We start from the raw sequence: 26,095 nt of genomic DNA, 5'->3' as shown, positions 1-26,095 counted from the left end.
ACCTGCGCCCGGCTTGCGCGCAGCCGGAGGCTGGGAGGGCGCCGCGGAGAGGACGCGAGCCGCGCGAGACCAGCTGCGCACCTGGAAAGTTACCCGCGGTCTGGTCTGGTGAGGTGCGCGGCTGCGGGGCTCGGGTCCGGGGGCGCGCGGGGGTGGGGGACAAGGTCGGACACACGCGTGTGCGCGCTTGCGACGCGAGGTGCGCCCCGGCTGCACACCCAGCTGTCCCCCGCGTGTGCTGTTTGCGTGTGGACGCGTGGACGCGCCGCGCTCGCTCGGTGTCGCGGTTCCCAGTGGCTACCACGGTCTTCCCCACTGCTGCTCTGGGCTGGGAGTCTGGCGGCGCGGTCGCAGCGAGGGCTCCGGGCTTTGCCTCTCCGAGCTCCGGATAGCTGTGAGGAGAGGAGCACGCGTGCAAGGACTTTTACAAGTCCTTGTAAACTTGTGTGGGTGTCCTGGGTCCCTTTCAGCGTCACGAGGCGCGTTCACGGCTCTGTATTTCATAGTGATGAAGAAACAAGAACCAACGAACGAAAACAAGAAATCAGCCACTTTGGGGATGAGGGTACAAGGGTACATTCTCCAGTGCTTTGACTTTCTTTCTCTTCATATGCAGAGCAGTTGAGGCCAGAGCTGAGAATAGAAAGAAACTATGCAGGCAGAAATAAGGAGGTAGAAAGGATGACGCTCATACAACGTGGCTTCCTTATGGTCCTGTTGCCCCCTTAATTTCCAGGGGGCACTTTCTCCTTAAATAAAGGAAGAGAGCAACAGACACCTACTAGGCGCGCCACTTCCATGTGTACTGTTCCTTGGGAACTGTCTTTTCAAGTTTCCATTGCACTCCTGGAGATGGAGTTGTCCCACATAGCAGACAGCAGCTGTTGACAGTGTCCCTGTTCAGTTTTGCACAGTGGAGTATGAGCAAATATGCTGGAGAATTCTCCGGATAGCTGGAGGTTGCCCTCTGCATGGCAATGCTGTCTAATTAAGAATGAGCCACATCCAGAGATGAGACCTGATAAGCTTCATGTTTTACGTGGAAGACGTAGCTCTAGTTGGGCGGAATCCCTAGAAGTGACGCTAATGAGATTTACCTCACAGGGAAGGTGTGTGTTGCCTGGATGTCTCACAAGTCCTGTGATCCCATACTGTCTTTCTTCCTTTAGGCTATTTTCCTGTTATCTCCTTCTTTTCTCCAATGTTTTAATTTTCTTTTTATTCATTGGTTCATTAGCCTGGGTTTATGGGCAGTCACACTTCTGGCCTTGTAAAAGTCCCCTTGATGACCCACAGCACCATCTTGAAGCTCCCAGTCTCAGCATTCACTGTGGTCCTTTGTAACTGAGTGTCTAGCCTGACTCTTCCACAAAAGCCTCGGCTCAGGGCTTTCCCCTCTCATCTCATTTCTCTTTGACTGGTCTGGGACTTGAGCTGTAGCCTGCACCTCTCTTGGAAAATCTTCTGTCTGTGGCCGCTATGATAGTTTTTTTTTTTTCTTTTAGATTTCTTGTTTGTATAACCATTCCTTTTCCTTTGTTGTTTGCTTTCCCATCTCTCCCACAAAATCCAGTTACCAATATGCTCATACACAGCCACAGAAGCATGCCTTCCTTTTCTTCCCTTAATGATCTCATCTGCTAATGGGACCTAAAGTCTTATCTTTCTAGGACAGTCCCTTGATTTTGCGTCTTTGTGTATCCTTACACGTTTCCACTTTGATGTTCTCAGACACTTCCGATTCTACTTATATGAATCCTGACCCACTGCAGTCCCCATAGGGCATATTCATTCTTCTGCCTTCCACCAGTGCCGCAGAGCCTGGCCAATGGAGGTGCTCTGTGTGTCATATTAGGATGAGGAAGTAAATAATGTGCAGTGAAAAGTACTACTTTCTTCCAGGCCTTCCAAGATTTAAAAAAAAAAAAAATTGGAATCATTTTGCCTCCGCACATGTGCACGTGCATTTATTTCCCATGCCAGAGGCTTTACCTTGTTCCATCCCCATGTTTCAATACCAAACACTCTACATTCTTTCTCACTTCAACCAAAGCAAAAGCTTCTACCCCTTCTCCCGTCTTCTTTCCAGTCTCATATAGACCTAGACCCTCCTTGGCTCTTCATAGGCAGTCTCTGGGCTGCTTCTTCAGCTTCAGCTTCCACTTACTTGCCCTTTTCTGTGCTTCACTTCTAGATCTCCCTTTGTTTTCATTCTCTAGGCTCTCATTCCTTACTGTTTAGGAAACCTCTTTGCCTTAAATTTCCACAGGTCCCTCAAAAGCATGCCCATACTGTGGTAGTCTCAAATTGCTCCTCCTTTTGGTTAATGATACCCCTTGCTACAGAATCAGCTCACAAATCTTTATTCTCTTTCTTAGCCCTAGCACTCAAATTCCATAAGCTATACTTTTCCTGACCTGTACCTACCGATCCACCTTTCTGTATGTTCCCTGTTTATCTGTTAATGTAGTACCTGAAAATAGTGGAATAGAATCTACCAGATTTGGCAATCAAAATATAGATATGCGGTATCCACTTAAAATTCACTGTGAACATTCTGTTGGGGGCAAGGAGACTTCAAAGCTAGACTAGAGTAGTTGAAACTTTGGTGCAGTGAGCTCCTATGATTGCATGCCAAGAGAAAAATATTCTCCAAATGAAGATCATGTGGACAGAGAAAACAAGAAGAAGATTCAAAACTGAGCCCCAGGTCAATAGTCACAAGGCCTTGTAGACATTGCTCTAAATTGTGGCATTGCTATGGAATGTAGTAGTTTCTCACATGGACAATTTTGTGTGTTTTGCTTCAGGGCGAAGTAGGAATTTATATGTCCAATGATGGTTAATTATTTTCTCCGTGTACTATGGTGAGACAAGCTAATCGGAGCAATAAAGCAATATGTCTCAATTTCACATACACTTAGAATTTTATCTAGAAAACTTATGTAGCTCACTTGCCTGATTTCTAACTAAACTGCCCACATTAGAAAAATCATGTATCATACTTTTCATGATTTATTGAAGGAAAGGAAGTTGTAGAGATACCTGTAGACATTTTTGTGAAATCTTCTGTGCAGATGTTTTTCTCTTCTGATTGTCATGGAGATGGTCCTTTGTTTCCCTCTAGTTAAAGTTCACATCGTTAGAATAGGGTCAGGACCCTGGGATGGCCTTAGTCCTGTACTTACAATTTCTTATTTGGATTGGTGCAAGACCCTTCTAGTTTCCTTTACTTCCTTTAAGCTCTCTCACTCAGTTCCATGTTTATTTCCAAGCAATTACTTTACTAAAGGAAAAATATGACCCTGTAACTGAAAAAAACCTGGCTTACATTAAAATCCAGAAACCATAACGCAGCATATGAAGTTTTCCAGTATCTCACCCAGGATCTTACTTTTTTAGCTTTATTACTCATCACTTTTACTCCACCCTTCATGCCTTCTAGCCTGTTCTCTGACTATACTATCGTCTTCCATTCATTTTTAAGAAAATGTTCTTTTAAACAAATGACTTTCTATTTTAGCACAGTTTAGGTTTTACAGAAAACTTGGCTGAAAAATAAGAGTGCCTATATATCTCCCCTCTAGTAGTTTTCTCCATTCTTCACATCTTACAAGTGTGATATATTTGTTATAATTGAGGAACCAATGTTGATAAATTGCAATTTTTAATGAAAGCCCCTAGTTTACAATAGGAATTACTGCATGTACTGTACTTCTCGTAGGTTTTGACAAGTGGACGATGACATATATCTACCATTACAATATCATACAGTATAGTTTCACTGCCCTAAACATCCCTTGTCCCGGTGTCCCACCCATTCATTCCTCCCTCTTTCTCCCAAACTCCTGGCAACCACTGATCTTCTTACTGTCTTCAAGGTGTTTTCTAGAATGCCATATAGTAAGAGTCAGACAATCTGTAGGTTTATCAAATGGCTTCTTTCACTTAGGACTGTAGCGCCTCTATGTCTCTTTACTGGTTGTTGTTACCTTTTCACTATTGAATAAGATTCCATTATATGGATATACCACAGTTTTGTTTATTATTAACCTATGGAAGGCATTGGTTGCTTCTAAGTTTCAGCAATTACAAATAAATCTGGTGTAAACATTTACTTGCAGTATATAGTGAAGACTTGCCTTTATTATTGGTTGAATGAACACCAAGAAGCATGATTTCCTTTGGAAAAAACTGATACCCTGCCTTCCAGAGTAGCCACATCATAGCATACTCCTACTAGCAATGAGTGGGAATTCCTGTTGCTCCACATCCTTGCCAGAGTTTGATGGTGTCAGTGTTTGGATTGTTGCCATCCTAATTTGTATAGTGCCATTTCCTTCTTGTTTTAATTTGAGATTCACTAATGATGCATGACATTGATCAATTTTTGTATGGTTATTTGCTATCTGTAAGTCTTTGGTGAGGTGTCTGTCCAGCTCTTTTACCTTTCTTCAGTGGATTTTCTTTCTTTCTTTCTTTCTTTCTTTCTTTCTTTCTTTCTTTTTTTTTGAGTGTTAAGAGTTCTGGGCCTAGGATATAGCTCAGTGGCACAGTGCCTGCCTGGCAAGAGCAAGGTCCTGAGTTTGAGTCTTGGTACAAAAAAAAAAAAAAAAAGAATATCTCCTTTATTAGATATATTTTGCAAGTACTTCTCCAATCTGTGGCTTCTCTTTTCATTTTCTTCTTTTGAAGAGATATTTTTAATGTTAAATAAGTTCAGATTACAATTTCTCCTTTTACAAATTCTGCTTTTAGTCTTTTATCCAAAAAATCATCAGCAAACCCCAAATCTCCTAGGTTTTCCCTATGTCATCTAGGAGTTTAATAGTTTTGGGTCATATGCTGGGTCTGTAGTCCAAGTTGAGCTAGTTTTTGTAAAAGATGGAAAGCCTATGTCTAGATTTTTTTTTCATTTTAAATGTCTAGTTTTTCCAGTACTATTTGTTAGAGGCCATTTTCCCATTGATTTGCATTTGCTTCTTGGTCAAGGCCCAGTGAAGAATATTGTGTAGTTGTATTTCTGGCTTTCTCTTCTGTCTTATTCATTAGACCCTTTACAGTCACTTCCATTTTCCAAACTATCTCGATTAGTGCAGCTTTTTAGTAAGTCTTGAAGTTGGGTACAGTCAGTTCTTTGACTATAATCTCGTATTAAATGTACTTTTTGTTTGGGACAGTGTCTCACTATGTGGTTCAGGCTGGCCTTGAACTTGCTGAAGTCCTCCTGCCTCAGTCTTCTGAGTGCTGGGGTTACAGGCATGCATCACCATGCAAAGCTTGATTTAGTACTTTTTTTGATGAGTAAGTTTTTCTACTAAGATAAGTTATTTTGTTGGGTAAATATTGTTAACAACTATAATAATAATAATATTTAATATTACACATGCTTTATGCTAGGCAATGTTAAATTCTTATGAATTATCTCATTTAACCTTCTAAATACTCTAAGCGATGTGCAGCAGTATTTTATCTGTCTGTCCCTCTATGTGTCTGTCTCTCTCTTCTGTGATTGATCATAATTTGCTTCAGTACATAGATACATTAAGCAAAGTGCTCAGACTGGGCCTCTTAGCCACCATTATACTGTCTCCTGTATTTACAGATATACACATAGCTACACATACATATAAATAAGTGTGTGTGCCTGTGAGTATATTTATACAAGATTCCAGATGGATAGAGAAAGAAACAGATATTTTCTAGATCAGAGCCAAGAATTTGGTTTCACACTGCTCTAGAAGGAAAAACAGAACAAAGCCCAGCTCCTCCCACACTGAGTGCCAGGTGCTAAAGGGCTTGAAAGAGCCTTTGTGGCAACTTTCACTTCTTTGTGTGTCTCTTCTGTTTGTCATTTGGGGGCTTGGATTTTCTAAGTGGTGAGCAAATTCATATGACAATAAAATTGTTGCATGGTCATCTCTTCTTGCTAAATGCTCCTGTTTATTCCTTTCATCCTTTGCTGTGGAAGAATATCACCTTTCCAATGAACGAATTTTTCTTACCTTCAGAAATAGTAATTACTAGATATGGAGTTATCTAATATCATTTTTGGCTTAAGAATTTCACTGTACCATATGAAAATAAATAGAGCACCTGAAGGAATCACATCCTTGTAATTCTGGACTGGCTTTGTGTCATTTGAAATGGGTTTTCCTCATCTCCATCTTTTGGTGTGGTTTGCTTCCTCACTGCTCTTATGGAATGACTTCCTTTTCTAAATGGAGGATATAATCCAAACAGAGCAATCATTCTCTCCCCCAGGGGAATATTTGCATCCTCAAAGGCCTCTTGTCTGGAAGGCAGTTTACTAGATTTAATATCCCCTCCCCATAAGTAGTCTCTTCTGGGCTTCTCTGATGTCAAGACTTTAAATAGCTGTCTCTGGCCCCATCTTATGAAAAGAGCTGCTATTTGCTTGGTGTGTATTATATACAGGCATTGTAGACGTTGGACTTTACAACCGTAATCTTCATAATAACCTTACGAGATAGATACAAATCTATCCATTCTATAGATAAAAATACTAAATCAGAGTAATAATCCATTACAAGTTGGGAGGGGCCAGATGGTTTTGCAACATGCAATGGCTTGACTCTGTTGCTCATGTTAAATTCAGTCTTCATCTCCAAAATCCTTCCTTATTATATTGTGGATTGCCCATTGAATATAAGAATGGTTTTATTAACCTGTAGTTGCTGGATTGATGAGGAGCAGCCTGTTGCTCACTTCTTGTGGCTACAGTCCATATTTGAGAAATAGCTTATCTTGGGATTAGTACAGGAAATGCAGTGAATCTCATTAAGTTTTAAGAAGTCAGAGACTTGAAATCTGGACTTCAGGGATAGCAAAATTTAAGCAGGTTAACTAAGAAATCAGACTGGTAGTGGACCACTAGTAATTTATTTACCTTAAATTAGAGACTTGAAAGGTGTTAGTTACTTTCATTTCACCCTACTTTGAAAGCCTAAAATAGCTTAAAAGATTTATACAGCCTCTAATCTGACTTCATTAAAACCAGAGAATTGTTGATGTTTGGGGAGAATTTAATACCCTTTGACTAACTGAGCTTCAGGTTTGTAAAACCTTTGCACTGGAATAGAAGTTTTTAAAGACCATTCATGGAACAAAAATAATTCTGAGCTTTTTCATAATTAGTATGCTAGAACTTTCACTGTCAAATTTGACTGCAAATCTTTAAAAGGATATGCCTCTGATATAGTACAATGGCGGTTAGTTAGATCTTAGTAAACAACTGTTCCATGAATAAAGAATGAGCTGTTAGTTTGATATGAAATGTGTTTATATTTAATTTTGTTCTTTATAAAGCATTTCCTCTTCTTCCTTGGCCTGACCAAGTCTTGTCCATCAACCAAAAGGTATGTCTGGAAGATGGCTCACTGCTGCATGTTAAAAATTTGTGCTCCTGTTAATTTAAAGTCCTCTGGGAGTATCTTTTTATGCTTGTAATTTAGAATCTCATTCAAGTCTATTCTCAGGTCTCAATCTAGCATCTTCTGAGTTGCTTATTCAGGATGAAAGTGTGTCCAGGGTTACTTCTTCAAATTCTAGTCTCCTGAAGCTTCTTTACGTGCTTAATATATAGAAATAGTAGGTGCTGCTGGGTGGACAGAAACTAAAGGTTGAACCTGTCACATCTCTGGAATATATTAAAGCAATTATCTCTAGGCTGATGTTTCTAATTGGCTACTTTGAATTCTATGAGGAATATAAGCCAGTGGTGCAAGATTACTTCTATAAGTTTTGTTTGTACTGTCCATCTTAGGCAACCTGTATGGATTATTTGGTTGTGTGTATTTGAAACTTAGAAGCCTTATTCCATGTTTATGTCTATGTCTTTCTGCTGGACTAAGTCTAAGCACTCCATTTCTATCTGAGTTTGAAATTTAGAAGGGAGGAGTGGCAAGGGAATGTGGGTTATAACACTGTAGTTTCATCCTTCCTGCTTCTAGATAATTAGAAGTAATTCAGCTTGGTTTGCAAATGCTATAATCCTTCTTGGGTTGTGGCTGCCAAAAACTGCACTTGCAGAAGTGTGAAGCTGAAATAGGTAGCCTAAGAAACTCTGAGCCTTATGGGAATTAATCAGATCAGTATTCTCCAGATTTTACCAATTTGAGTTTGCTTTTCATGATCTTGCTCATATGTGCTTATTACCTGTATGTATTTGTATTTAATTATATTGAATTGGCTCAGTAAACCTAAAATTCCTAATTTAGCTCCTACTAAAATAATAATATCAATTTGTGGTGCTAATTATTTTTTAATAAGTGTCAAAATAGATTAATAGCTATTTGAGCTAGAAAAAAATAATTTTGAATCAACCACAATCATCTCCCAGAGTTCCTGATCTTTCTATCATGTCCTGAGACTTACAGGATCAGGGATTACTTTAGGGCCTATACTAAGGATTTTTCAGTAGGAGGAGAATGGAGCTTCCTACCATAGATGGGCATGTTTTGGACAACCTTGACTTCAGGCTCAAAAGTAAAGAATGTAGAAGAATCCATGCCTCCATTTCCTTTTGAAGATCACAATCCAGAAGTTTTTTTTTTTTTTTTTTTTAACAGTAACCGTGATCAGAAATACAGCAGGAGATTAGTACCTACAACAAGAGAAAAGCACTAATAAGGCAACACCAAGTCTGCCTCCACCTAGCAAGAATGCCGATATGTTATATTCTAAATCAGGGGAAGCTTCCTTACTGTGTTGTCTCGCAGGGAGCTGTGAGAGTTGTGACATTTCCAAGCCTCTGTTGCTGTAGCTCCTCCTTTGTGTCTTATCTTTCACCATGCTGACATCCAAATCGCAGTCTTGTGATGCTTTCGACAGCTGTCCAGAGAGAATGACCAAAGAGAACAGCGGGTAACCCAGGCAAAATGCTTAGGTGCCATACTTGTGCAAAGGGAAGGGAAAGAATGAACCCAGTTGCCAACTCCTCTTGGAGGGAGAAAGGAAATCAGATCAGTAGCCTTCCTTGTGGATGCACGAGGGAATCGATGGCTCACCAAACTATGATGACTGCTCTGCTTCTATCTATGAAGCAGATTGGAAGGAGAGGGGAGGTGGGGCTGTGGGAAAACGGAACTCCATTGGTCATTCTCAATTCTCTGCCCTTTCTCAGGTCCCAGGGCACCATGGGAAATGGTTCAGTGAAACCCAAACATTCCAAGCATCCAGATGGCCATGCCGGGAACCTCAGCGCTGACGCCCTGCGAATCAAGGTGATGGAGCTGGAGAGAGAGCTGAGGAGGAGGGATGCTGAGATCCAGGAGCGGGAGTTCCATCTGAAGGAGCTGCGGGAGCAGCTCTCAAAGCAGACTGTGGTCATTGCTGAGCTCACAGAAGAGCTCCAGAACAAGTGCATCCAGCTGAACAAGCTGCAGGATGTGGTGCACGTGCAGGGAGGAAGCCCGCTCCAGGCTTCTCCAGAGAAAGTGCCTCTTGAGGTCCACCGGAAGACCTCAGGCTTGGTGTCTCTCCATAGCAGGAGAGGAGCCAAGGCAGGGGTGTCTGCTGAGCCAACAACCCGAACCTATGACCTCAACAAACCCCCTGAGTTTTCCTTTGAGAAAGCAAGAGTCAGAAAGGACTCCAGGTAAGCAATTACCAGCCCTCCTCACTCAGATGGCTTTCTATTGTGAAAAACTAGAGCAATATGTTCTAGGAAGGCCCGAAATGCCAGAGAGCATATAAACTTCCAGATTTGGAGATAGAGGAGTTTCCCAAATGTGTTTGTTTTTCTCACATTAAGCAGAAGTTTTCTTTAAAGGAGGAATTGTACTTTGTCTGGACTTTGAGGTACACAGCATTTGTATTAATAGGTATAGAGCCAGGTATAACTGAGGAGCTAAGTTTACGGATAGTTATTTTCATTATCTGGAACCCCTGGTAGAGTGATGAAGCAATTTTAGGAAGTCTACACTTTTTCTTTCTAGTGGAGTAAACATAAGAAGTGCAGTCAAACTACAATGAAATGCAACTGCATAGAGCGAAGATACTTCTTAGCAGTTAGTCTTCAAGCATCACCAGCAAGGAACCTGCTGGAGGCTCAGAGGAAATTGACTTCATTCGTTCTCTCTGCAGTTTCTATTGAGCACGACTCTGCTGGCCACTGTGCTCGATACTTAAAACAAATAGACACAGGCTTTCTCATTCAAAAAAGAGACAGTGACTGCAGAAACAAAACATTCGTAATTATGAACTGGGGTAAATGATCTGATGGAAAGCGTCTGAGGTGGGTGGGGAAGGAGGCAACGAGAGCAGGACATTGTGAAGGTGTGGCTGAGGAGGGGACCTTTGGCTGGGATCTGAAAGGGGAAAAGGAACAGGGACCAGGTGGAAAGGGCATTTCAGGCAGAGAGACAATTAAAAGCTAGAATTAATTTTGAGAAACGGAATTATCTCCTTAAAGACTTTTTAAAATTTACACGTAATAATTGTGCATAGTGATAGGCAGTGTGATGGCTCATCGCTTGTACACAGCCTTTGCTGAGCAAGTCAGGGTGAATAGCATTTCCATCTCCTTATCACTTCTTTATGTTGGGAGCAAAAATTAGAATTTTAAAAGAACATAGAATGTGTGAGTGTCTGTATATGCGTACATTTCTTTTGTTACGAGGCTTTGTTTCTTTCAACATAAAGATTGATTAGAAATGTGAGTCAGGGCCCCTTTTCACATTATTTTTGAGTAAGTACTTAATAATTGAAATGAGATGGCTTGCCTGATAATGTCTTGGTTGATTCTGGATCTTTGTTGCAAAATGCAGGTCCTGTGAAATTAAATCAAATTTTAATTTATTCACAAACACAAGTACTATAAATTGAGATAAAACATCCAATTTATACAGATAAAAATGACTAATTTTGACAACAACAGTATAAAGGGAAGTTTAACGCTTCTGTTTGTGGACAGTAGTTGGCACATAGTGAGTGATCAATAAGTACTTGATAAGAAAACTAGTCATACTGCAACATGAATCATACTGTTCTGTGAGTGAAAGAAATCCAATTAATATTACACTTCAGAGGTGTTTTATTAAATCAGATACTTTATTATCAATTGGTTGGAAAGGTCTTCTCTATTCCCTTAAAAGTAATATGTATTTATTTGTAATAGTATGAATTCACACATTTGCATTTGATTTTAAAAAATTGAATATCATCCCAGTATTCTTTTTGGTATATCAGAACATATAATAGGATTATATATTATGAATTTTATTACTATGTATATAAACAGAAGTATAATATTTGCTCCTCAAAATTGTTTCAAATAGCAATGTGCTTTCATGTACAGAGCAATGTGTAAGAAAATTTCTTAGCATTTCATCTTCTTTGACCCTCTCCTTGCATTAGTTACCAGATTTCCCTTCTTAAGTCAAGACTATGTTCATTTACCTTGTTCAAAGACTTATGCTCATCTTGAGAAAAAATGCGATTCTCCTGGTGCTGAATAGTCTGAGATAAGCAGCTCCCTTTGAATTGCTTTATGAGCTCTCTTTTAGCCAAGCAAAGAAATCATTAGTTATGTACTGCCAATTTCTGAGCCAAGCCACACTCCTTTTCTCCTGTCTGTGGTTTGTGGGGTACAGGAAAGATATTGTATCTTCTGAACAAGAATTATTGATGATCCTTCTCACCCTAAAGGTAGGCTAAGTGGGTATAAGTCCATGCTGAGGTCAGGACAAAGAAAAGGATTAACTGATTTCTTAGTGATTAGTCCTAAAGACAGCAAACTAGATTGTTCAAACTAGATCTAATAATTCTCACTGGCTTCCACACAGCCTCATGACTCCACATTTATAAATGAAGTAGAACATGGAATCACTCTTTTCTCATTGACTGCTTTGTGCCTCAATTTCCCTTGCATGAGTACAAATATATCTCTCCTTAGGTCTGAAGCAACTGGTTACATGCGGCTTAACTTCATTATTTGGAGACTTAGTTTTTAAGGGTTTCTGAAGTGTTCAACATTAATAATTCATCTTTCATTTTCAAATAGTTTTGGAAAAAGTCAGAACCAAACTTTGGCTATTTTTTTATCTTTTTTGTGCAATTGATAAAAAATTCTGTAAGAAACAATTTTCTAGAAGTCAGAGCATTAAGAAGATAAGAGTGTCCTTCCTTGATAAAAGGACAATACCCACTATCCATTGGTTGGGCTACTTTTCTAACAGGGCTTAGGGAATGTTGGAAAAATTAAGACCCTTAGTCAGTATGGATCCTCTGTTTATTCTGAGGGTCTCATAGTTTACTTGCTGAACTGTTAAGAAGTTTCATAGATTAATTTAAGACTAAATTTGTTCCTATGTGTATGAACTACATTTTGGATACAGTTCATCCTCCACATTGGACCAGAAAGCCATTGGATGCTTTTCCACATTTTTGTCAAAAAGAATGTCTCCGAATGACTACATCATAGTGAGCAAGATACTGAGGGGACATACTTGGTTTCCTGTAGCCAGCAGAACTAGGGAGATAGAAACACTGATGGGAACCAGAGGAGGGAACAATCTGAGGGAATGATACAGCTGGAATTTGAGGGTTCTATTTCACTAACTCAGGAGAGAGTAAAACTCCTGACGTGCCAGTCTGTAGTTTTCTGAGTCCTCTGTGCTCAAAGTTATTGTGAACCGTCAGTGAGTCACCTCCTCTCCAAGGCAGCTCCAGCTCTTACAACATCATTGTCCTGTACCCACTAGGTGTAATGTTAGGATCCGAAGGGGTAATATACATAGTTGCACTTTCATGCTTTATGTGCAGAAACTTACATAAACGGCACTGGGGAATTCTAGAAATTTGCTTGAAAAATTCCATGGTCTGCTTTTTAAGATGAGGTTCTAAAATAATTCAGGGCTGTCCAGTGGGACACTCTACAGTGACAAAAATGTTCTATAATTTGTGCTCTCCGGTATATAGTCAGCAGCAAGATGTGTCATAAGCACTCAAAATGTAGCTGCTGTCACTACACAACTGGATTTTCAATTTTAATAAATTAAAAAAAATTAAATACCCACATGAGTCTTACTATGTTTGATATTGCAGTTCTAGATTACATAGTCCAGCTGCTGTTGCATGAGCTGAGAATTATGACCTAGTGGGGTTTGGGAATACTTCATGGAGAATGGAAGGCCAGTGTCAAGTTTTGGAAGAAATGTGCATGTGCCTGTCAGATTGAGGTGGGCACAAAGTGGAATTGCAGTAAAGCTGCCCTGAACCCGCTCCGCCCTTTGTGATGATGTAGCTTTGTGCCACCAGACCATTTTAGATCTTCGAAGACAGACCACTACATGGGCACACAGCCCATTTCTAGTACAGGCACTTGGCTTTGTTGAAGTATTTATTATAAATCACATGATGAGTCAGTACACTATAGTCTATCAGATATTCTGATCTCTGATCTGAAATTAATATGGAGAACATCAGAAGACATTGGAGCTCGAACCTCAGACTCGGTTCCATGCTACCCTCCTTCTTGGAGAAGCCCAGCAGCAGGTGCAAGAAAGTGAACGGAGGCTGCAGGGAAGGTGGAGAGTGAAGATTGGCCTCCAAGACTCCTGACTGAGGTGAGTTCTTCTCACCAGGCCTACTCCAGTGTTCTCAGATCTACCTGTAGGAGCGAGAGGCCTCCAGGCAGACCAGTCTGGGAAGCATCAGCTTGTTGAGAATGTGTCCCATTGATTGGGAGTTAGACTGGTGCTGCTTCCTGCTTCTTCCCTGTGGAGCTGAGCAGAGCCTGCCCAGTGCATCAGTGGTTACCAAGAGCTGCAGCTTCGAAGCTCAGGACCCTGAGAAGAGAACACAGAGGCTGGGTTAATCCATCTGGCCCAATGGTCCAAACTGTGGTGTATGTGGAGGATCACATATGGGTTCTTGGATGAAATCAGTGCTTCTCAAGGCTGAAGCCTGGATATCAAGGCAAAGGAATGCAGGGAAGAGCTCAGATAACATTTCTGTCTCAGACCTGCTGTGAGCACCAAGACAACCTTGCATCCAGAGGTCAGCTCTTGTACTGAAATTAAGTTTCCTGTTTATGTAGACATTGCTTAGCAAACTTTAGCACTGGCAGAGCAAAATTACCAGCTCGTGCTGAGCGTCTGGTGGAGCACAGGCAAATTAATCAGAGACATCTGGCAAGTAGCTGGTATGACTGCCTTTCTCTAAGAATGCTTAAACTATCATTTGAAACTATTGTTCTTTCATGAAAAGGAAAGATAAAACAAAGACGTGCCATCTGACTTCAGATGTTGCCTCCAGCTTTAGGAAGGACAATTAGTTTTATTTGTCACTCCCACCCCAGGAGCAGGATAGGTAAAAGTGGAAAATGCTAGTGAGTCATGCATTTAAGGAAGATGTGGAAAAAGAGGGAGGGAGAGTATGCTGTTATTATTTGTGCTTTCTTTGTAAAGCAGTACTGAGCCATTGAATGTGTATTAGAGAAATGCTTCCTTTATTGCATAGGAAGGTTTCCATGGAAAAAGTAATATATATTACTAACTTTGTGTGTGCCACCACCCTGAATGCTTCATAAATAGAGAATCAAGTAGTTCTCACAACAAACCTGTCTTGTCACCCGCCTGCTACATATGAGAATACAGAGGCATGCAGAATTATGTAATTTGTTTAAGCTTCTTTAGCTTTTAATTTTGGAGCCAGTATTCAAAACCAGAATACCTATGATCTGGGTCCGTTTTAACCACTTCTAGACATGATTTCTCCATGATGAAAATTAGGAGAACTTTTCACATTCCAGTTGGGAAACCTTGCAAAAAAATTAAATATATAATTAGAAATAGAAAGTTTTTAAATACTATGATTAGAAACAGCTCTCTGCTATTGTTATAAAGCTCTGCTCTAGCGTCAGTGTGCAGTAGAAGGGAATTTGCTGAGGGGGATGAGATCTCTTTTCTGATGAAGAGACTTACATGTTGTTTACTGAGAGGCCCCATACCTTGCCTTGATGGAGATGAATAAAGATTTTTGGGAGTATGCCTACGTGCTCTCTCTTACCAGTTGGAATGTTAAAAAATTGTGCTCATATATGTATAATTACTGTTTCTTTAATGTGAATCTTCAAAAAAGTAAATCAGTGAAGGTCTCTCTATAGGGCGTGGGAGAAAATAAGAAGTCTGATCATGTGGTTGTCTGATAGCTAGAACTGTGGGTGAAGACAGCTAGGCAATCTCAAAGTTGTCAGCATGTTTGAAAACAACAGGTTATGCTTTATCACAATCATTGCACACAGACACCAAGGTCAGAACCGGCTACCCAGGAATGGGACCCACGAGAAGAGGAAGTTGCCAGTTACTTATTAGGTGTTGGCAGTTTTCCACACATTAGCTCATGGAGGCTTTGGACTTGCCTAAAGGTGGGTGTTACTTTTCCTTGTAACCAACAGTGGTGAGGTTAAAACTCAGGCATTTATCACCTTGCTCAAGGTTGTAGGTGGTGTTGATTGTTCATTAGTCCAGGTTTTTGGTTGGCTCAGTGTCAAGCAAGGACTGTTTACCACAGTGCACAGTGTGAATGGTTCCCCGGGCTGGGCCACCAGGCGTGGGCTTTTGGCAGAGCTAGAGCCGGGTGATGGTGTTGCTAAGCTTCAAAGAATAGGAAAGGTAAAAAGCCTGAGGGAGTTTAAGGAGTGGCTGGACTCAGGGAAGCTTGGGCGGCCTCACAGAGTATAGCAAGCGGCCACTCACTTCTTCCTCTGTTCCGTCTTCTTTCCTCTAACAGAAGCCGCTGACCAGTGGTGGCGAACCTGTGGCAGTCGGGCAGCAGCCAGGTGCTGTTGTCACCGAAAGCCTAAAAGGTTCACCACCCCTGCCCTAAACCTTGCTCACCCATCCTCCCCATCTCTGGCCCCTCTCAGCTCTCAAACGATCTGCTGTGTTCCTATCTGTCCTTGCTTCCTCTACCAACACTTTCAAAATCTGCAGCCAGTTAGTTGCTAGGTGTTAGGAAAAATGTTTACTGCGGCTTCAGGAAATACTCAATATTGGTGACTGTTTTCATAGTCAGAGGCACAGTACTCATTGTAATAAACAGAATGGTGACCTCAAGGGCACTGCCCTAGTTTAGGGTGACATTTCCAAGGGGACACTGTGTACCATTTTTCTTTTCCTTTTACTCATTTTTTTTTTTTTGGGGGGGATGTATATGTATAGTGCTGAGGATTGAACACAAAGCCTTTGCTCTGAGCCACTGAGCATTTTATTCTATTTCTGTATTTTGAGGTAAGGTCTTGCTAAGACACTATGTTGCCCAGATTGGGCTTGACCTTATGATCCTCCTGCCTCAGCCTGCTAAGGTGTCATGATAGTTTTACTCTACATAGTGAATTTTGACTTAGTAGCTGTAGCTGGCAGCTATAATACCCGAGCCTCCCTTCACCCTTCAGACTAACACATTCAAGTCAACTAATATTTACCAAGTTCTGAACCAGTGAAGCTCGTTCACTAATCTTGTTTTCTTTCATGTTTACTTCCCTTTTCTTTATTTCTATCTCATCTAATTTTTTCAGAAACTTACATTGTTTTCCTCCTAACCCTCCTCCATTGTCAGTATCTGACTCCTCAGTAGCCGCCAGCACCTATTCTGAGTATCTGTCTAGGCCAGGCACACTGTGGTGTGACTTATATGTAGTAATCAGACTTGTTTTCTATTACCTGAGGTTTGGCTAAGTCTATAAGTAGCCCATTGTCCTCATTATAGTTTCTAAAGCTTGTGTGACCTTTACTAGGTGCTAAGTAGCTGCCACTTAATGTGGATCTGTGGAGCAACTGTGGAACCCATACTTGTTTTATTTTGCTTTCTGACTTCTTCATTTATAGTTTTATGTGTATAAGCTTGAAATTGAGCTGTGCTGTCTTTGAACCACTGTCCTGGAGCTTGGGCAGGAGCTGCTACTCTACTGTCTTCCCTTGTCCCATGCTGTTCCAGGCACTTCCCTTTCCTTGGGAGATGCAGGAAAGACTAGTAAAAACGGTACCCTAAGAGGACAGTGGCCCTTCCCCTCGCTGGCCCGGGCCTCCTCATGCGCACTGCAGGGCCTGCCTTCTCCTTCTGTCAATCTGAGCAGTTCAACTCCTGTCCTTTGCTTTCCTTCTTTGGTAGTGGATATTGAACCCAGGATGAATCACTGAGCCACCCCTCAACCCTTTTTTCTTGAGACATAGTCCCTAAGTTTGCCTATGCTGGCCTTGAACTTGAACTTGTGACTTTCCTGCCTCAGGCTCCAGAGTAGCTGAGATGACAGGCATACATTACCATGCCCAGATTTTTCTACAGTTTAAAATGTAATGCATTCTCAGAAAGGGGAGAAAATTTGAAGACAAGTGTAGACTTTTGGGTTTTAGACTCTTGGGAAGTACTTTCTTTGTAAAAGATACATTGCTTACATTTATCCTTTAACTAAAACGGTTGCATTTCATTAAGGTTGCACTTCAAAAGAATTTGTCTTTGAAATATTTGGTAGTGGTAGATTTTTCAGAGTCGTCTTGTTTGACAGATTTTTGTTTGTTTTTGATATCATAGTCCGGAATGGCCAGAGGATATTTTATACAGATGTATATATTAAAGAGAAAGCGAGTAGGAGTGCCCCATGTCCATTTAATCCTTCCAGGGTTTGTTTGTTTGCTATACCAGATCAGTTTCACTACTTGAAATTTCTTGGTAACAGAAACTTCAGGAAACTGAGTATATTAGTTTTCTACAGATTCACAATAATTTTGTACATAACTAGTTACTTAAGCCGTACTCTCTCAGAGTACCTATGGGTCAGAAGTCTGGCAGTACCTTACTTAGGTCACTTGCTCTCACCTCCTCAGAGAGCAGTCAGGGGCTCAGTTAGCCCTTTGTAGGACCTTCCCAGGAAAGAGGTCCTGTTTCAAACTCTTATGGTTATTGGCAGAATTAAGTTCCTTATGGTTGTAGGACTGAGGTCCTCATTTTTTTGCATGCGATCGACTGGGGGCTATTCCTGCCTCCCCCAGGTCTCTCATCACAAGGCAATTTATTTTTTTCAAGGCCATGTGGAAAGCTTCTTTATAAGATAGTCTTAGAACATACCTGGGGTGTCCCTGCCATCACTATAATATTTTGTTGGTGAGAAGCAAGTCACAGGTCTGTCACCATGCAAGGGAAAATGATTATAGAAGGATGTGAGAGCAGGTTAGAGTTACAGGGCTACCTTGGGGTCTGGCACATTGTACCAAACTCCAGCGCATCTCTGAGATGAGGTCCCTGGCTAAGAATGGTGGTCATATGTAAATCTGTGTGAAGCCACATGTAAAAGTCCAGGGTCTTGCACATCCATAGCAGCGTTATTTACCATAGCCAAAAGATGAAAACCAGCCAGTACTCATCGATAGATGAATAGATAACTAAAATGCAGTGTCCAGAATGTACAGACAGTGGAATATTATCCAGCCTTAAAAAAGTGGCCCTGACCCATGCTACAGCATACATTAGCCTTGAAGACATTATGCTATGTGAAATAAACCAAACTCAGAGAAAAAAGAAAAGAAAAGAAATAAACCAAACTCAAAACCAATAAATATGGAATGATTTCACTTATGTGAGATACCTACAGCCAGCACATACATAGAGACATGGAGGAGAAGAGAGGTCACTAGGACAGGAGGGACACAGGGGATGTGAGAGTGTGTAATAGGCTCGGAGCTGGGAAGAGGAGGAAAGTTCTGGATGTGGATGGTGGTGATCGTTGCCAAACAGTGAGGACGTTCTGGAAGCTCCCAGACTGTGTGCTTCAAAAGTTTAAATGGTGCATTTTATGTCATGTATATTTTATCACAATTTAAGAAAATGTCCAGAGCCCTACGGTTGACTTGACAGTGTGTTCCTAGGTGTCTGGCTATTTTTGTTTATTCAGACAAACTGTTGGGAAGAGAAGAGTGAAGATTTCTTCCTATTCGTATTTATTGTATCTCTGAGGAGGACAAGCTATGTCAACGTCTTGTAGTAAACATTAATTGATTGTTGTTAATTAATTATTATTCATTAACTAATAATATTAGCGATGGATTGCTTGATGAGTAATCAGTAGAGGTGTAATTGAGGTCCAGGGCTATGGAAACAGAGAGGAAGGAGTGACTTGAAACTCATATTTTCATGTTGACAGATGCCATTGGTAATAGTAAGTGTACTTCGTAATCACCCGGGGAATATTAAGAGCTACTGATGCCTGTGTCCAGCTCCCAAGGAGCCTGGTTAAATTCGTGTGAGGTGAGAGGCCAGGCATTTAGCCCTACAAGACCATCCCTAATAATCTTAGCACACAGCCACCATGGGGGACTACGGTGTTATAGGAACAGGGCCCCCTGCAACTGACTCTCCCAATACTCAGTCTGATGACCCAAGAGAAATACTAATGATACACCTTTCAGGGAGCAGTTAACTTTTCCTACCTAATGACCATGCCCCACAATGATGTTATGTGTACCGTTCAGTGTGTCAGACTAACTTCCTTACAAGTTTTGGTTGTTTTCAACATTTCATTGTGAGCTCTGTTCTTTGATTCCCAGGGGAATAGGGTCATCTACAAAGTCTTAAAAGAGAAAGAAATCTTCATTGTGTGCAGGAAGGAACAGAAAATATGATTAACTTACTCCCTGTGTTGGTTTGGGGCTTATTTTTGCAAGGGAACATGATATAATACAGGACACATACTTTATATAATTATTTATAATAATCACCCAAAGAACGATATACAAAACAGTTCATGAAATCTGTCCACACGCTATAGACCAGGAATCCAGCTGAGGGCCTGAATCCTATGATAATATCTTTCATGAGTCCAACTGAAGACCTAGAGCTCATAACAATGCCTCCCACAAGTCTACCTGGAGGCCTAGAGCCCGTAACGATATCTCATGTAGGCCTGTTTCACGGGTCTGTGCTGGGAAGGCCCAGGAGTCAGTGGTAGAATCTAGGAAGTCTGTGCCAGCTGGACAAAGGATCCATGCCAGCAGGCTGAGGGATCTGCACCAGAGCCAAGAAGTGACACTCAGAAGAATCAGAGCTCCCCTGAAAGATACCACAGCCATTCTTAGCAACAGTGAGGTCCCGACCTCCTGTGATGATCAAGATGGCTGAGTTTCCATCAGGATAGCTAGCGCAGCAAGTTTCTCTAGAAGACTGGCAGTGCACCATCTTCCCCTCCAGAGCCAGGAAGTGATGCTCAAGGTGAGGACCAGAGCTCCCCCAAAGTGAACCAAAGCTATTTTCAGTGCCAACAAGGTCCTGAACTCCTCCCAGCCAAGTTCATCAGGAAAGCCAGCATGACGAGCTCCTCCAAAACAACCAACAGCTCCTTACAGCTTCCACCAACTCCCAGCAGCCTTTCTCCACTTCCAACAGCCTCACTTCTTCTCCATTCTGCCTTTTATGCCGCTGGCAACAGTCCTGAGGTGGGCCTCCCATACCCAGCACCACTCTTACTCAGTTCAGCTGGGGGTTATAAGTTGACCACCAGTTGTCAATCCACTATACTCCCATACTTGACCATGTGGGCAACAGGTAGGAGAGTTGGCAGGAGAAAGCTAGGCTTGTTTGCTGATTTCCCAGGGAATGTTTTCCATGCTAGTTTCCTGGTTTATAAGCTCACACTTTATTAGGTATTTTTTGTTGTTGTTGTTGGTTTATTTCTCAAAAAATTTATTGGCAAGAATAGGAAATAAAGAGGTGTTTATCCTATTATCTGTGCCTTGTTTATGGGTGCCTGACGTTTTTCATCCTTACTCTTGTCCCTGTATCCATGCTGTTTATTTTTTATTTTTTACTTTTTTCTGGTACCAGAAACCGAACTCATTACCTTGTGCTTGCCAGGCAGGCGCTGTGCCGCTGAGCTAAATCCCCAGCCCCGCCACCCCATACTGTTTAAACAGAAAGAACATGAATGTCCTCCAACTTTCTCAAATGTGATGTGTGGTGCTAGATGTTAGGTAGTAAGTTCATGAAGATGGTAAGTCACACCTTTGAAGATCAGAGTTTCTTTGGAAAAATTAAAGTTTATTTTAGTCTTAATACTCTAAATCTTAGGTGTGCAGAGGAAAAAGAAGTATACTTTATCTGGAGGGTTCAGGAAAACCCCTGTAAAAGAGAAAATGTTGGTTTGGGTTTTGCGAGATGAGTGAGCAGCAGGGAGACAAAATGGATTGGTGTATTTGGGGGCAGCGAGAAGTTCTGTGGGCCTGAGCACAGATAATGGGAGGTCTTAATTTTTGAGTTTTTACACCTGTTCTAAAGTACTTTAACTTGCTGACTTACAGTACAAGTGAACTCTGATGTAGTTTACTCTTTATGTGTCTTTCTCAGTGCTTTCTCTTGTGGCTAGTTTATTCTCACTGAAGCCACGTGGACTGTGCGTCTTACTGTTTCACAGATGAGAAAGCTTAGAGGTGACGTGACTTGCCCAAAGTTTCATAGTTAGTAAATGGCAGAACTTGGAATCAGACCCTACCGTGCCAGCTCCAGATCTTGTGCCCTTCAAAAATATGCCTTCCTGTGTGCTCTTTGGATATTCTGTATAGCAAAGCTGTGAAATGTCATACATAAAGTTGTTACAGCCCCCATCCTTACAAGAATTCCTTGGCAGATTTGAAAGAAGCCAGAGGCTCCTGGCCCCTGGCTTTCCACTAAAACTTTTGCAAAGAAGCTTGGAAAATAACACTGACTGATGCGACAAAAAAAGAGAACAGGGGCCTTTAAGACACATGAGCCAGAAAGACTGAGGGCCCAGCCCAAGAACTTTGACAAGTGACGCTTCTGAAGCAGATCAGAGGAAGGTAATTTACTGCTTTCAGGAATGCTGACTGTGCAAGTGGGGGTTTAATGGGATTGCAAGAAGATTATTGATACTGCCTCAGGTGAGTATGAGTTTGAGATCTATTCCCATGGAGGAACTTTAAACTGAGTAGAGGCTCCTGGAAGTGCTCTTATTACTTTGTGGTTGTTAGAACTTTCCACCCACAACCCCTAGAAAAACAGGTTATTACTATTTCCATGGCCAACTAGTACTATTAGCACTTATTACTTACCGGCACATTATTAAGTTAATGTGCATAATATTTCTATGAAGCAGGTATCCTGCCCTTATCACAGATGAGAAGTCAGATTCAGAAATGTTCTATAACTTGTCTGAGATTATGAAGCTATGAAGTAGCAGGGCTAAAAGTTGAAGCTAGGGTTTTTTGATTCCCAGACATACACATTTTAAAAAAAATAATTTTTATTGAAGTAAAGAAGTAATAAAATGAGCATATGCATGTAATCACCAAACACTGCCAGAAAATAGAGCATCACAACAGCATTCCAGGCCTCTTGCACCACTGTTAACCTGTACCTATCATCCATCTCAGAGATTTCTGCTCTCTGTACTACTAGATCAATTTTTGCACATTTTAAAACTATATTTTAATGAAATTACACACTGTAATTTACACAGGATTTGCCTTGTTTAAGCAGTGAGATTCATTTGTGTTCCTGTATGTAGCAGTGATTTTTGTTTTTTGCTGTATAGTGTTTATTACACAACTAGTGAGAATTTATCAGTTTTTCTATTGATGGGCATCTGGTTGCTACTGGTGTTTGGTAATTATCAGCAGTGCTGCCATGAGCATTTTCTCATCTTTTGTTGCATGTATGTATGACACTTATTAACCTAAAAGTGAAACAGACAGATCATTCATTATTTCTCAGTTCAAATTGAATGTGGATGCCCAAACAATTTTCCAAAGTGGTTCAATGGAAATATAGCTCACCAGCAATTTGTGTGTGTTCACCTCCTCCACGCACAGCGTTTGCCACTGGGGGTCGTTTTCATTACAGCCATCCTGGTGAGTGTGCAGTACTATCTTGTTGTGCCTTTACTTTGCTTTTCCTTAACAATTAACAGTGGTGAGCACTTTTCAGTGTATTTTCCATTGATGTTTCTGTTTTTTCCCTCACAACCCTATGATACCATTGTTGTCATACATCAGGTGTCTCTACGTCTAGAGGCCGCTTTCTGGACTTTGAATTTTGCTCTAGAATTCCTTTTTGACTATCCTTATGCCAAAAACGTAGTGTCACTTATTTTGATTAATAATAATTCTTGATACCTGTTGCTTTAAGTGTTCCTTTTGTTTTTGTTCTTCAATTTTGTAAGGCTCTTCTTGAGATTTTTTTATGACTAAGAATTTTACAATCTGATAGTCCATTTTCATAATTTTAAAAAAGCGTATGTTAGAATTTAATTGAACCTCACCAGTTTTAGTAGAGTTATTATTAAAAGTGTATTTGTTCAACCCGAATCACAGTATATGCCTCCATTTATTCAACTTTTCTTTTATTTCTCCTAATCATATTTTGTACTTTCCTGGGTAGAGATCTCACCCATCTTTGTTAGATATAATCCTATGTAGCTGATATTTTTTAGCCTATCTTAAATGATGTAATTTATAATATTTAAATGTTTACTTATTGGATGCTGGAATATAAATATATAACTTAATTTGTACACTGACTTTATATCCAGTGGCACTGTTGAAATCAGTTGTTAATTTTGATAACTTACCTGTACATTCTTTTGAAGTTTTCATATACCAAACTATGTCTTTTGGAAGTTTAATTTTTCTTCTCTTATGTTTACATGTTTGATAATTTTTCTTCTTTTCTTTCTTTGTTGAATTTGTTTAAACCTGTTTTGGGTTGAACTGGTGTTCCATTTTGGGTATCTAGTGTAAAGCTTTCAATGTTTCACTATGTAATATATTTTGGATTGGCTTTACTTTGTAGATATAAAATATGTTTAATCAGGTTAAGAACTTCCTTTACTATTAATTTGTTAAAGGCTTTTCTTAAATTTAAAAATCATTACAGGTATTTAATTTTATCAACTAGTTTCTCTGCATTCAACTAGATTTGCTGTATAGTTCTTCCTTTATTCCTTTTTAAACTTTTTTATTTTAAAATTAAAAAAACTAATAAAACAACAATGAAGACAGAATCAAAATAATACAAAAACAACAGAAATGATACGTGACCTCAAAACAAAATGATAGGAATTAACAGTGGTTACTACCTTAAGTACTGTTATCTTCAATGAAGTTGCTCAGTCCACCAGACATAAGAATGTAAGATTAGGGGCTAGGGATTTAGCTCAGCGGCACAGCGCTTGCCTTGCAAGCACGAGGTTGTGAGTTTGATTCCTGGTATGGGGGAAAAAAAAACAAAAAAAACCCCCAAAAAACACCAACATTGGAAATGATGCAGAGCTGCAAAATACAGGATGGTAGGCGTTCAACAATGGTTCTTATACTGCATATTGTTGTTTTCGTATCACTCATTCTGATTACCAAATTCAAGCATGCAAAATTGGTCAAGAAAAAACAAAATTTTGAGCATTGACTGTTCCTTTCTATAAACCACAGACATGAGCAATACACCTATTCCAGCTATCCTTATATATACATATAAATTTTTTTTTTTTTTTGCGGTACCAGGGATCAAACTCACAACCTCATGCTTGCCAGGCAGGCCCTGTGTTGCTGAGCTAAATCCCCAGCCCCCTAAATTTTGTTTTTCATTAAAAAAAACCCCAAAATGACAAAAGCAAATACATAAACAAAATAGTATAGAGAACAATAAAAATGATACAGAATTTCAAAACATGGTGTGGTTAATTACATTCATTAATTTTCAATTTAATCTAGTTATTTAGATCTATGTTTAAGGTATACTAACTTTAATTTTTGTTTAATATAATATGACTTTTTATTATTACACTATTCTGACACTATAAAATGAGTTAAACAATTCCTCCTTCCTATTTCCTAGAAAGTATTCTGTAAAATTAATATTTTTTTCTTTAAATGTCTGGAAATTTTAGTGGTAAAGTCACTTGCATCTAGAAATTTCTAATTGGCATAGTTTTTATTTAATTTCTTTATTGGTAATTAGATTTTCTGCTCCTCTTATATCCTGTTTGGTACATTGTAGTTTTCTAGAGATTTTTTTTTTATTGCTTCTGACTTTTCAGGGTAGTTCATATTATCAATTCATTTTTCATATCCTTAATGAAATGTAAATGTACTCTACATCTGTAATGTAATGTGAAAAATTAGTTCATTTTTCATATCTGTAATGTCTGTAGTGATGTCTCCTCATTTCTGTTACTCATCATATTTCTCTCTCTCTCTGCCTTCAGCACTCTGCCTTTGCCATGAATTTCTCATTAGTTTATAGTCAAAGAATGTACTGTTATTTCAGTCTTACAAAATTTGTTGAACTTTATTGTTCTTTAAGGTTCACCATTGGGTAAATATTCATGAAGGTTGAGGTATCCTTGAAAAAACTGTGTGTTTTGAATTTATTGAGTACAGGCTTAAAATATCAAGTAGATGAAGAGATTAAGTAAAGTTGGATAATCATATTGAAGAAATTAAGTAAATTTGGATAATCAGTTGTTTAGATCTTCTGGTTTCTGGATTATTTTTGGTTGTTTCACTAGTTATTTGGATATGTTAACATCTTCCAAAATAATTATGAGGGATTTATATATTTCCTCTTTTAATTTGATCAATTTTGATTTATATATTTTCATGCTATCTTACCAGGTACATATGTACTTAAAATAAAAACATGAGTAGACACATATGTATGTATATGTGTATATACCTGTATCTATATATATACCTATATACCTATTTATTGTATATACCTATGTATACATATGTACCTATATAGATATATACCTATATCTTTGTTTTAGTATTCTGACAATCTTGTCTTCTAACTGAAATATTTAGTACATTTATAATGTAATACAAATATGAAATATTTGGATTTAAATTGAATCCCTTAATAGCTGACATCTATTTGTTCTACTTCTTCAATTTCTTTTATCATTCAATTTTTTTCTCCCTTTTCTTGCTATTTCCTTGGATTAAGTACATGTCTTTATTCCATTTTATTTTATTTTAGCTTTTTAGGTAAACATTCTTTGACTAATCTTGCAGGGGTTACTTTAAATTATTCAGATCAGTGTTTTATTAAAGTTCTAATATAGATTGGT

General features: G+C 39.6%; 1 protein-coding gene across 3 annotated transcripts in view; it reads left to right on the top strand.

The window, feature by feature from the left end:
- The first annotated feature begins 12 nt into the window (after positions 1 to 12).
- Prkg2 (protein kinase, cGMP-dependent, type II) overlaps positions 13 to 26,095 on the top strand; it is a 100,978-nt gene continuing 74,895 nt past the window's right edge. For 2 of the 3 annotated variants that reach the window (XM_005388223.2, XM_005388221.2), the window contains exons 1-2: positions 13 to 113; positions 9,146 to 9,619. In XM_005388223.2, coding sequence (XP_005388280.1) covers positions 9,159 to 9,619 — 461 coding nt within the window. In that variant the 5' untranslated portion in view covers positions 13 to 113; positions 9,146 to 9,158. The remainder of the gene's footprint in view (positions 114 to 9,145; positions 9,620 to 26,095) is intronic. The other variant, XM_005388222.2, reaches the window with a different exon arrangement.

This window comes from Chinchilla lanigera, unplaced genomic scaffold, assembly GCF_000276665.1.
Source record: "Chinchilla lanigera isolate Chin_1 unplaced genomic scaffold, ChiLan1.0 scaffold00032, whole genome shotgun sequence".
NCBI lineage: Eukaryota > Metazoa > Chordata > Mammalia > Rodentia > Chinchillidae > Chinchilla > Chinchilla lanigera.
Note: the sequence above shows the minus strand (reverse complement) of the source record. Positions and strands in the feature narration are given on the sequence as shown.